Consider the following 13,817-nt stretch of genomic DNA (forward strand, 5'->3'; position numbering starts at 1 on the left):
CATCAGGCTTAATTTTGCGAGCCAATTTAGAACCCATGTCGGACGTGTCTGGATACAGCTCCCTTAGAGCCTTCCAAATCTGTGCTTGATAGTTGTTAAAGGGTGCTCCATCATCTGTATTTGAGCTTAATTTTGCCCCCGAGTATCGGACCTGTTGCCATATTTTGTCACTTCTCTCCCCGACCAATAATGTCAACAAACCTGTTATGTTGCCTATGGCCAAAGGGATTCCCAATGTCTTTTACGAAAACATAAATCCACTTGCTCGCATCCACCATCAATGAAGGTAGACTGTAAACTAAACTGTCCCTGTCCATTGACTGCCATGGTATGTAAAGAACCTCGTCCTGCGCTCTCTGTAAAAGGGGCATTTGTGTGCGAGCTCTGCATGTAATGCCATGTTGTGGTCTCTTGGCTACCGCCATTCTGGTTTTCCTGCTCCTGAGCCAATTTCCACAGTCACCCAGTGATTCTTCTCTTTCCTCCTCTTCTCTCGCATTGCTTCTCCTGTCTGTCAAATGGTGTGTGTCTATTTCGTCATCTCCTGATCACTGTCATCCCAGTTTGACATGCAGTGCCCTTCTTCTGCTGTATCAGTTTCACTATTGGCCCCATTTGTCTATTTCAAAAATTGTATGTGTCCCGCTTTTCACCCTTTCTCGTTGGCCCACTTCTCGTGTTCCTTTCCCTTCCCCTCTATTTCCCTTTCCATTGCTTTTCTGCTTCCTTGAACAAACTGTCAAGTTGTTGCTGCACGCTCTTTATGTCTCTTAAATATTACCTCCCTTTCTTGTGCTTACTAACAATGCTTGTGTCGCTTTCTTCTTTCTTTTTATGTGTCCCTTCCTTGTCTTGAGATACTTGTTTAGGATTTGTATACCCGGCAGCTGGTTTTAACAATGGGTATATCGTATTGGGAGGGGACGGTACGCTTCCCTGCTTCTCCTCCTCCTCCTCTTTCCCTCTCTACGTATCTTTTTCCTTTTCTTCCAAAGCCTTAAAATATCCCGTCTCTTTTTAAGCTTTGCCCCTTTGTGTGTAGCTGCCAGGGAGGAGTACATACTTTCTATAATGTCTTTATCGAACATTCCCCTCTCGGGGCCACTTGTAGAGGGGCAGTTGTATACCTCTGCAGGAGACCCCGCCCCCCCTTCCTTCCATATGTTGGAGACATGAGACCGTGCCGTGCTCGATACCTGCTGTTGTGGCAATGTACTATGTAAGTACCAAACAAGTAACTGGAGTTCTGTATATACATACTTATGTAAAATAATGTCACCTGAAATCCATCTTGGCTCTGCAGCTGGTCTATGAGTGGACTGTCACGTCAATGGAGGGTATTTACAACAGAGGGTTGGGCAGTGTGTGGGGGAGATGATATTGAGGGTGTGCGGGGGAAGGGCATACTTAACCATTTCCAGCAGGTGGCACGGTACATAGGCAGAACCATGAGCCATGGGATAAGCCTGCATTCAGAGCTCGGATTGGCTTCATGAGACCCCTTATGGAGGCTACGTTGTATTAAAATCACAGTTTTATCAAATGTAAAAAAGTAATCCCAGATTAGACAGAAGCTTCAGGACGCATCAATGTGACTAGTTTCCTGTCCCTGAATTATTGACTTGAACATAGTTTTGTTTCTTTGAAGCCATAAAAAAAACCAACACACAAACTCGGTTTCCTCCATCTATAAACTTAAAGAGAATGACTGTGTCTTATATGGGTGGTGCCTCTGGCTCAGTCCAGAAAATAATGGGGGCCGGCTCACCAAATGATTTGCCCCAGCCTCATCAAACTCTGTCATCCCGATATTGACCACCCTGCCTTAGCCAATGAAATGGTGTCTTACTTACTTGCGACTTGCATTTGCATTCTGGCCTTGCTGTTGGTTGCGTTCACCGTCACATCACATAAGTACGCACCATTGTCAGCTGTTGTTACATTTTTCATCAACATGCTTACTTTGCCATCTTGCAAGCTACCCGTAGAAAAAAATGCATTTTCGCGAAATCTTTTCACATTCTGTCCATCAAAAATGACGAGAGCTTGGTACTCGTCCGTGGCAATCTCTTTCCCCCACAGCACATGGACCTCGTCCAGCGTGAAGTTGCGTTTGTACTGGAACTGGCAGTGAAGTAACACGTCCTCTCCAGCGGTGCACAGGATTAGCCGGTCAGTGTGAAGATGGAGGCAGGCATCTGTAACTGAAGAACGCACAGGATGTTAAACGTTTGAATACAAATATATCCAAGCATGTGTTTAGCGTACCAATGTCTGTGTGGGACACCTACACAAATAAAAACATACAATAAAAAGTTAAATGCACATCATTGACAAAGCCGTTGTTGTGATCCACTAGTCCATGGCACGTGGAGCCCCGCGCCATGGAAAACTGGTATGGAACATTGGGCGCAGGTAATAGGGCGTTTGTCAGTTGGCGGTTGGTGTAGAAAGCTATCAGTGGTGGCTGTGGTAGATCCTTTGTATGGGCCCCCAATAAAGGACTTTAACTTACCTGTGTAAGTTTCATCTGTGGAGTGTAATCAAAGGCCCCAAACAAAACTGAAGGGCCCACTAGGAAACTGACCTGCCTGCATTCAGAAACGGGAACGCTGAAAATGTGGCCCTTTTTAGGCAAACTATACAGGTGTCTTTCTGCAAGGGAAATCCAGAGCAGGCTAAAACAAAAATGTAATCTTTGTGCAGATTGCAAAAGCACATCACATTGCGGCTGAGAAATAAATGCAGCAATTATTTTCACCGAAAATGTCATCCATCAAAATGGGGTGCACTGTGACAATTCCGACCCACTTTTCAGCAGAAAAACTAAACAGCATGCAATTAAAAGTGTATTTTGTTAATCACTGAAAGAAACAGTCCTGCACTTTCAGCGAAAAAGCAAAGTGTACTCTGATCAGTAAAACACACTGTGTGTCAAAGACTAAAGGCTGATGTTAAAAAAATGCAGTATGGGAGTTCATTTCAGCCAAGAACAATGGGCAAAATTCACAAATGGCTTCCCACAACTGCCAGCTGGGTTTTTACATCCTAACTGTTTACAACTGCAATAAAATGTTTCCTACCTGAAGGGCGTTGGAAAACAAACTTTCTCTAGAGTTGCTGTCTCTGAAGGCTTGGCTCTCTGCAGGACAATTGCCACTGGCTTGGCACACTACCGGGATGTAGGAGGGAGGTGTGAAAACAGGGGCTACAATTAACGGAAGCTGAAACTTAGAAACAAAAATACAAGAAATAGAAGCCATTCAGATTGGAATTATGGTATCCTTCAGATAAGAGGAAACGCCTCGTGACATCACTGGGCCGGCCAAGCTCATTGTCTGCAGTGGAAGATCTTGGTGAAGCAAATGCATCCCCCTTTTACGATCTGCAGCCACCAACTTCAAACAACTAAGAGACAAATAAAAACTATGGTCACGGGCTGGCCAATAGAGACAAATGCAGTGGAGGAAGCAAAGCTCCATTTGGCATAGCCTAAAGATTTTCTATTAATTTAAAATGACTTATCATTTAGGCATTTTTCTCAGCAACTATTAAGTCATACTTTCTTGATTGATGTGGCATTTATTAGGTAACTTCCATGTGATTTTGATTAAATAAAATTCATCCACCTGTGACTAAGGGAATTGTAATGGTGAGCTAAAAGGTGTTCCTGGCTGCTATGAACAAGTCCCGGATTTAGGCTTGGCAAACTGGTGGAGGGCAATTTTGTAGAGTAAATTACATTTCATAATTATGTTTTTTTGCAAAAACGGCGGAAAATCTGTAAACCGACGTCCAACATGGTGTGGACCCGGCTGTCATTTTATTTATTTCCCATGATTAGCTGAATCGGAAAATATATATATTATGGCAGTTACTAGTAAATTCTGAAGTTATACCACACAACACATTTTTGCCAAAAAGTTGACTTGAAAACAAAAAGGGGATTTTAAATGAAGTTACAATACGTCAGCTCCAGAATCCTAAACCAATCCATAGAGAGGCTGGACTTGGGAGGAGAGAGAACTGCACAATCCTGGTTGTGAGAACTCTTGCAGGGAACTACCCAAATTGAAATCTTGGTGGTGTTATCATTGCTATATAAAGTGGATGCCCTATGGGGAAGGGACAGAGCTGCTGAAATTACTACAAGACAGAGCTTCTAAAACTACCATCAGACAGAGCTGCTAAAATTACTATCAGACAAAGATGTTAAAATGTCCACCTGACAGCCACAAGGAAACACCAAAAGTAGATTTTTGCTAAGTGTGCATCTGGGTGGAGCCATCTATTGATGGGGAGACCTAAAAAAAAGCTAACTGGGCCCGATGGTGAAGTGTGGGACACCACCCGTGAGAGTGGAGCGACCAGACCCCTGTCCAGTCCCCCAAGAGGGTCTTGAAATGCAGCTGGATTTCCTAGACTTTAAACAGAGGCTTTCAATGCGAGTAGAAGTGAGCCAATTGAAAGCAAAGGTGGGGTAATCTGCTTGCCTTAAATCCTTTCCCTTTAAAGTGGATGGAGGGCAACATGGTATAGATCCTTACCCTATTTAACTAAAAAAAAGGTTTTAATTAATTCCCCTTGACGGAACACCACAGGGTGATTGTTGTTAAAATTTGCAATCAACAATGCTCTGAAAACTATAGTCTGTAATTTAATTGGGCAATCTTTCTGTTCATCTTCCCTAGTATAGCCCTTTAAGTGGACCGGGGTGCGAAATACAAAATGCTCGAATCATCCCAATGTTTACCATCCAGCTTCCCCAACACAGGCCTTTCAGTGGAGGAGGGTCTGAAATCGCAAAATTCTTAAATCATCCCAATTTCCCCAACACAGACCAAAGTAGGGGGGGTCTGAAATACCCACTTCTAAATCACCCTGTTTTTATTTATTGGAAGCCTTTTAAGCGTGCAGGAAAACCTGAAATTGTACAGCATTGCAAATGTAAAGTGATATTATTCAGGGACCAGTGTTGACGATCATTTATTTTGAAATTTGTATAAAGTAAAAAATATTGCAATTTTTTCCAACCATAAGGTGTAAGTTATTTATGTAGAGAGAAGTTTATACTGTTGTGCCCCGGATAAAGTGAGGTGTCACATTTCAGTGTGATTGTCTATTACTCATCATAAAAATAAATACAAATATATTTCCTGTACACCGGCCTGGTTCTTGGCTCATTGGTAGCTCAGGAGGAGGGATCCAAGCGGTATGATATCCATTGGAAATAGAGCCGAATAAAGAACTGACATTAAACCGTAACAAATTGGGGGCTTGTGGCTGGGATTTTCCTGGCTATTTTTAACTCACGACACATGTATTGTGACCGACCATTCATTTTGATGTTAGTGCATTAAGGTGGAGGGACGTCATCTTTGTTTTGTTAAAGTTCCGTGAGGACTTGAACCCCGAGTTCCAGACACGTGTCAGGGGATACTCACAGTTCATGTGTATTGGTCGCTCCTAACATGTTTATAACAATTGGGTAAAATAACTGGTGGCTGGCATTGGGAAGGCCTGGGTGAACGATACCCCGGAACCCTCTGGTGGTGTCATGATTCAGAGAGCAAGGTAAGTTTGCCACGCAAACAGCGTAGCTCTGCTTTTCCCCCTCTTACTGCGTTGGCGGTTGCCATGGTGCCTACACCGACGCCAAGATCACTTTTAACGCGGCTCAGCTGCTGCACACTCGCGTTGGGTAAAACCTTATGTTGCCATGGTTATCCGACGTGATGCGTGACATTATTGCATTGCAGGAACTCCCACAATGGCATAGATAAGGGCATTCTCATGGGACTGGCGCTTCCGATTGAAGTAAGTGCCCCAGCATATTAGTTTTGTGCTTCCAGTGTTTAAATCTCATTGCGATCCCGTTTCTGCATTACTGACCTGCTTTTGAATTCCTTTCTGGTACTTTTGCTTGGTGATTATAAAAGGTAACATTCTCAGAACGCTATTCTCAGTAATATCTTTTGTGGATTCTTGGAAGTAGGACCTCGTTATCCTCTGGAAAATTGTCTTGTGTAGAAAACGTTGGACTCTATGCAGCTTTAACCATATGTGCACTGAATTGTGTCGTTTGTGCATCCTCATGCCGCCCGGGGGTAGGTTCCTACTAATCTTACTAATCTCCCTTTCCCTTTCATCCCTTGCCCTTCCATCTGGATTGATTCTTGCTTCCTTGACTTCCTCTGGCTAATCTGCTGTTTCAGGGCCTTCATTCCTCTGTCTCTTTTAGGTAAGCTACTCAGTAGACTAGGTCAATTTCTTAGACCCTTTCTTTTCTTTCCTTTCCTTTCCTTGTGGCTTTTGTCACATCTATTAGAGTGAGGCCACAGAGTTTTTTTGCCACCGGACGTCCTTAAAAGATCGGCCAAATACCATCCCATCCAGGTTAGGGTCATCCTCACCTCAAGTATATTTTATTTATTGACTCAAGTAGACATTAGTGAAGTGGAGTGGAAATCAATGGATATTCACATTTATTGTCCCGTAAAAAGTGAGCTTAAATTAAAATCTAGGTTCAATCCTATTTTCCAACCGGAAGGCCCCATGGAAGCATTTCAGGACCTTGTAATCCATTACCTGAAAAAAGTTAGGAAGAAGAAATATCGAAACAAACACAACTTGACCTTTCATGAGAGAGATGCGTTGATGGCACTCCAAACACTCTCTGACTGCATCATCAAAACCTCTGACAAGGGTACGAACATTGTCAATCGGAATCAACAGGATTACATTGCAGAGGCTGAAAGACCGCTTACATATAAAGAATGCTATCGAAAAATGGAGGGTGTCTCTCGCAACCAGGACTAATGCCTGACAGAGGGACTCCCAGGACCCCCCTTGTTAATTTGGGTGATCCCTCAGAAGACATGTACACTAAACTTTCGGATTTTCTCAAAATATGGAAGGGGCAAGGTATTCTAGACGAAGAAGAAGAATGTAGATTCCTCCAACCCAGATTTGTTGGGTCATGCCAAATATCTATTTTTTGTCGAAGTTGCACAAAAGTATGAAGAAACCTTGTGGCAGACCTATTGTCACTCTTAGTGGACCCCCTGTTAGGAAACATTTCAAAATATGTAGATGAAACTTTGGTTTCTTTGTGACTTTGTTACTGTCGTATTTGAGGTATACTAAGGACTTCCTGAACAAAATGAATGGAATTCCATGGGAATCCTCTTTTCTACTGGCCTGCATGGACTACAAGCTTGTGAATTCTTTCTAAATACACGATCCATGAATTTCTTAAAACATGTTAAAATGACCATAGAGATGGATCACCCTTTGCCCTACCAATAACATTTTTTGGTTTGACAAGGTTACTACATCCAACACCAAGGGAGGGCCATGGGCACTACGTTTTCTCCATCGTACGCCAACCTCACCATGGGGTGGTGGGAGATGTTTGTGGTGTGGCAACCAGATAAAAACATACAGACAAGATTGCTTTGTGGCTACGATAGATAGATGATTTATTCATCCTATGGGAAGGCACTGCTGTAGAATGGTTGGCTTTTGTGAAAAGGCTCAATTTTAAGTTCACAGAAAGCCACAGCAAGACTGCAATTGTCTTTTTGGATATTCTTGTTAAAAGCGAACAAGGTGAACTCATAACAGAATTGTATAGAAAAGCCACAAGCTTCAATACACCTCTACATGCAACACGTAACCACGCAACAGCTTTAAAATGGAGTATACATCATTAGAATTCGAAGGAATTGCTCAAAAATTGAAACCTTCGACAAAGAATGCGCCATGATGGCACAAACATTTTAGACTCGTGTGTATCCCAAAAAGTTGCTCGAAAGGGCATTCATCAAAGCTTGTGAGCAAGATCGGAACTCACTTCTAATATCAAGTTCAGGATGACAAAACCATACGCTTGATTCTTACCTATGGAGATGGGTCGAATAATATTTGTCAAATTATGAACAAACATTGGCATGTGCTAAAATCTGATTAAATTTGGGGTGCACCTTTGACGAAAACATCAACGTCACTTTTCGGAAATATATGTCTCTAAAAGACAGTTTGCGGTCAAGCTACATGAGCCTTATATTTGCACATCACAGCAGAAGCATGGTTGATCAAATGTACCCATGGTTTTCATAGATGCATGAAATGCAAAGCATGTCAATATGCCACTAATTTAATGAGCTATTGCCATCCTATCTTGATAACAGATATTAAGATCAAGTCATAGATAACTTGCAACAGAGTCTATGTGGTTTATGTTCTCACGTGTCCATGCAAAAAAAGGTGTGGGGAGTACTATTGGCAATCTCTCCCCCTGGCTGTTAAACCAGTACCTGGCACTCCTTGCTCACTGCATCGCCGCTCTCTGCCCCAACTTTCAGTGCTATGTGGACGATACCCATCTCATTTTCAGGCTACCCTCGGCCTCCTCCTCTCCTTCCCTCATCTCTGACTGTCTGTCTGCTATCCAGGAATGGTGTGCTGCCAATGACCTCTGCCTTAATGCCAGTAAGACTGAGATTCTATTCATCGGCACACCCACTCCCTCCTTCCCTGCAGCTCTCTGGCCGGCCTCTCTTGGCCCTCTTCCTGCTCCTACCTGCACGGCAAAAAACCTCAGGGTTATCTTCGACTCCACACTCTCCTTCTCTCCTCATATATCTGACGTCTCTAAGAAGTCACACTACCAGCTGCACCTCCTCAGAGGTATTCTTCCCTTCCTCTCCTTCCCCCAGAAGCTCACTGTCTCACGAGCCCTGGTTCTCTCAAAGCTGGACTACTGTAACAGCCTCTATCTTAATCTGCCTGCCTCCACTCTCCGCCCTCTGCAACTCATCCAGAACAGAACTGCGAGACTTGTCCTTGGCCTCAAGCCCAGGGACCGTATCTCTCCAGGACTGAAGTCTCAACACTGGCTCCCAGTGGCTGCGAGGATAAAGTTCAAAACCCTCTGCATTGTCCACAAGGCCTTCTGGGGCCTGGGGCCTAAATACCTTCAACTCTCTCTTCCTAAATAGCTTTCTTCCCGAGCCCTTTGCTCATCCGTCTCCAATTCCCTCAGGGTCAGCCGCTTCTCGAAGCAACGAGCTGGGGGTAGATCTCTCACCGCGGCAGGGGCCTCCCTCTGGAACAGCCTTCCTGCCTCCCTGAAACTTGAGGAGAACCATCTACGGTTCCGGAAGCACCTCAAAACCTTCCTCTTTGCTTCTGCTTTCTCTCTCCCTCTCCCCTGCTAATTCTTTGCTGAATCTGCACCGAATCTGCAACTGGGCCACTCTCGCCGACCTCGGTCCTGGGCCCAGCCACTCTCCACTTGCACTGCCTCCCTGGCAACCCCTGCACTGCGGGACTGTCTCTGTAGCCCTACAGCCCCCGTTCCCAGCACTTGTCTGCACTTACCTTGCACTTGCCACCAGCTGGCCCTATTTATTTTATTCTACTTACCTCGTACTGCACTTCCCCCTTCCCCTCCCCTTGCACTTTCTCCCTCCCTGCCCTTGCGCGATCTGAATGACACCTGGCCTAGTAGGATCGTTGTCTGTCTTCCCATGTTCCCCCCTCCCTGCCTCGTCGTGCCTTGAAACACTTGAAACCCTGGTGTATAGGCGTGTTACAAATGCCATATCATATCATATCAAACTCAAACTCAGGATTCTTCAACATATACGTGCCCATCCCACATACCCAATGGCAGTGCATTTCAAAACAGTCCACGGAGACAAACCGGATGGGTTCACATTTTTTTGGCATACATTCTGTTTCCAGAACCACCCAGAGGAGGTAATCGATAACTCAAACTACGACAACTAGAAACAAATTCATCCTAGAGACAAAGAAACCCATGGGACATAATTTGGACGAGGAATTGTACACCTTTTTGTGCACATGAATTGCCTACCATGTTTTGATTCATGTATTCATGTCTGAAAGTGGATAAGAACAGTGGGGTCTTTAGTATTTTCTCTGGTCATCTTTCCATTCTTCTATTTTACAATTGGAATGTGCTTTTCGGCTTACTGCTTCTCTGCCCGTCTTCCTCCTTCCTTCCTGCTCTCTTCTTTTCTTTACTTTTCTCTTCTCCCCTTCTACTCTTTTTGGGTTTTTACGGGCATATCTGAGGAATTATCATTTTAAGGATCCTATTTTGAGAGAATTGGGTCTATTGAATATTCACTGAATTACTTTTAAAGGAACTTAAGACATTTGCTCTATTTTCTACATTTAGGTCTGTTTGTTATTAGAGAAAACAATTATTTGGACGTGCTGTATATACACTGGTCATCACCACAGAGATTGTAATATTGTTTGATATGGCTATCTGGCTGACAACATCAATAGAGTCATATTAAGATTGTCATTAGTTTTTCATTCTTTGAGTCTCTCAGGTTTTTTACATAGTATTTTCCTATGGGTTCACTAAGGGTCCCTTTGGACAGTTGTTCATTACAGGGCTTTTACCCGACATGTCAAGGCCCACAGGAATACGAAACCCACTTGTGCACATTAGGCATAAGAGCTGCAGTCTCACACTGCCAACTGTCTTCTCAAATCTTTTTTATTGTAGGACACTCGCATCCAATCGATTTTAGTATGAATTTCTGATTTTATGACAAAAGCATTGTTACATTTGCACTTGCCACTTTATTGAATGGAGATTTTACATTATCCAATACAGCATGAGACACCAGAGGGTGTACCAATTGTCTTTACTCAAGAACAACTGGGTGTTGCTAGAGGTCTAAACATGATTATGATGATATAGAATGTAGGCACTAAGCACTTTATTACATTGCGATATTGCAATTTCATTATGCACTGTGCACTTATCGTGAATCTTAATTGTACTAGGTGCATTATTGTCATATGTCTTGTAAATATCTCAGCTTTCTTATGAGACCTATACAGTTCGTTGTATTCGCAATTCAAGGTTGCTTTCCCAAATGTACATTTTAGCCATATTATGCACTTTACCGTGTAACAGATATTTGCACTGAATTGCACTGAGCACCTTATTGTTACTCAACATGTTCAGACATCAGTCACTCAATGAGACTATTTTGGTCTCCTTTTTTTTTACCAGCAACCTGTATTTTTAGCATTCAACTGCATTTCATTTGTATTGCGGTGTGGGGAAGCCGAATGTTATTCTTTGACCACTGAGTTGCTGTAGTACGAGAGATGCACTGTGCATTTTAAATAGTGTTAAATGGTGTGCTTGAATAGTTTTGTCCGATGTATTGTATCAAACAGGATATTAAAACTAAAATCGATTTTGCATTACTGCGACTTTGTGACAGACATTCTTATTTAATCTATTTTGACGCTCCAAGTTGAGTGACACGTCTGGTAAATAGGTGTGTGTGCCATAGAGTGCATGAAGAACTCCACAGTGACCATAGAGTTGTAACAATATACAACAGTCCTATTTCCATGTTGTTTCCCTTGTGTGTGATCAAGCAGTTTGCTAACCACGAAATGCGTCGTTGCCTGTTTTTCCCTGTCCACGGCATACTCAAACTAATGTATTGCTCTGTAACTTGTGGTGCTTCATTCTACGCAGATCAGAAGACTGTCACCCACTCTGCTGCTCCGAGGGGTGCAGTCCACCAGCGTACCATGGTACGAAGAGAAAATATATATGTATAGGATTACTGGTACTCAGATCTATACGTTTTCTTTCCAGCTTGGCGCATACGTGGTGGTATTTTCTGCTCTTTCATTTGAATACTGCTTCAAGAGGGAAAGTCTCCCTCATTGAGGAGACCCCGTCCATATAGACTTGGGGTTTCTTAACTGCACAGAAGGGTAACATTCCATCGAACTACTCGAAATAGTCAAGTTGCAGAGTTGATGGGCGTTCATCAAGCAATCATCGCTGCAGTGCACCACCAACTCAATTAACTGGTCATAATCACTGACTCAGATTATGTCAGGAATGGGTTCGTGAAGCATCCGATTAACTGGAAGAATAGAGGCATGCTTTGTGCCAAAAATAAACCCTTAAAGCATGCCAAACTGATCCACTCAATTGGCGATCTGGTGACCTCCAATGAGACGGCCCTTTATTGGAAGAAGATAAGAGGTCATTTCAAACTAGAGGGGCCAGATAAGACTGGGAATTAGGGTCGGGCGGATAGCTCAGGGGCAACGTGCTCACCTTGGAAGTAAGACAATGCTGAGCAACACAGGTTCGATGCCTGGGGCCGTGCTTAGAAACCTCTGGGTATTAAGCTTGTTACAAATAACCACTTACAATTACAATGACCTGGCTTACCAACTGGCTAAAACTGATTTCATAGAAACGGAATCCCTACTGGGGGAAATACAAGTTCCTGTTGTCACCAGGTCAGAAACTCATGCAAATAGTGAACTCTCGACTGCCCAGTGGTGTAAAGATACCCCAGATGCAGATTTGATCACTGCACAGAAAGAGGAACTCGATCATTGGAAAATTCCATCGACAAATTGAAGATCCAATACGTTTTCCTCTAACAGAGTCAGACTATACCAGTAAAGAGGATCTCTGGGGTGTTGAAGTTTCACAAGATGTTCCGGATGCAATACAGTTTGTTAGTAAATGAGCCCTATCTGGCTGTGACCAGTGTGTGGTACCTACATCATTCTGAAGCCTGATGTTGAACCACACCCATGACACGGCCACTGCCGGTCATAGGCGGTTTCAACCACATTATAAATCTTATGGATGGTTGTGTACTGGCCACACATGGGCCAGGACCTCAACACCTACCTAAAGGGGTGCCGTGTGTGCTCAATTTCAACCCAGTTCACTCACACACAGAGCTCCCGTACATAAAAGGGGAATGACACTGCCTTGGTCAGATTTACAATGCGATTTCATCAGGCCATCGATTGGCTCCTCTAGAGAAAACTATACATGTTGATTGCCCCGTGCTTGTTCAAAGTGGATAGAGTGTCTTGCAGCCCCAAATTGTAAGGCGGAGACAGCTGCTGCACTAATGATTGTAATTGTTTATTTTTAACACGCTTAATACCCAGAGGCTTCTAAGCACGGACCCAGGGATCGAGCCTGTGTTGCTCCGCATTGTCTTGCTTCCAAGAGGAGCACGTTGCCCCGAGCTATCCTCCTGAGATCAACCACATATTCTCTCATTTCAGCCTCCTGCAAAGGATTGAGTCGGACAGAGGAAGCCATTTTACCAGTTAGGTGTTGGTGAAGATGTGACAGAATCTAGAGGTAAAACACAAACTCCACATTGTCTACCACCTGGACTCAAGCGGGAAGTAGAGAGATACAACAAAACAATTGTGAGTATCTTAAAGAAGTGCATGGCAGACTCTGGACCCAGTTGGGACATCGATTTCCACTTGTCCTGATGGGTATTAGGTCTACACCATCTTCTGCAACAAAGAGGTCTCCGTTTGAGGTCATGACCGGATGGAAAATGGTGTTACATCAGCTTCTGCTCTACAGAACTCAGGAGCAGACACTGATAAATGCGTCCACTACTCATGAGTACATTGAAAATTTGAGGACGCACCTCCAGCATGCTTTGGCTTACACTCGGCGCAATTTAGAAAAGTCATCTGAAGGAATGAAGACCTATTATGATTTAAAGACCACCAAAAAAGAAAAAAATAAATAAACAATTAAAAAAAGTAGTATGAGGTCGGGGACAAGGGTTACATGTACCATTTTCAAAGGAATCAGACCAAGGAGCAGATGTTTCTCCCATCTTGGCGTGGTGCCTTTGAATGTGCAGATAAAATATCACCCATTGCCTACAAGATCTGCATCCCAAAAGGAGAACAGACAAAATAGAAATGGTTCCACATGAATCAGTTGAAAAGCT

General features: G+C 43.4%; 1 protein-coding gene across 1 annotated transcript in view; it reads right to left on the reverse strand.

The window, feature by feature from the left end:
• The window catches only part of LOC138453119 (butyrophilin subfamily 2 member A2-like), a 172,100-nt gene that overhangs the window by 40,435 nt on the left and 117,848 nt on the right, over window positions 1–13,817 (reverse strand). The window contains exon 2 of the mRNA XM_069605664.1: window positions 1,854–2,204. Within this exon, the coding sequence (XP_069461765.1) occupies window positions 1,854–2,204 (351 nt within the window). The remainder of the gene's footprint in view (window positions 1–1,853; window positions 2,205–13,817) is intronic.

The sequence above is a fragment of the Ambystoma mexicanum genome, chromosome 4p (assembly GCF_040938575.1).
Source record: "Ambystoma mexicanum isolate Mex_15411 chromosome 4p, UKY_AmexF1_1, whole genome shotgun sequence".
NCBI classification, from domain to species: domain Eukaryota; kingdom Metazoa; phylum Chordata; class Amphibia; order Caudata; family Ambystomatidae; genus Ambystoma; species Ambystoma mexicanum.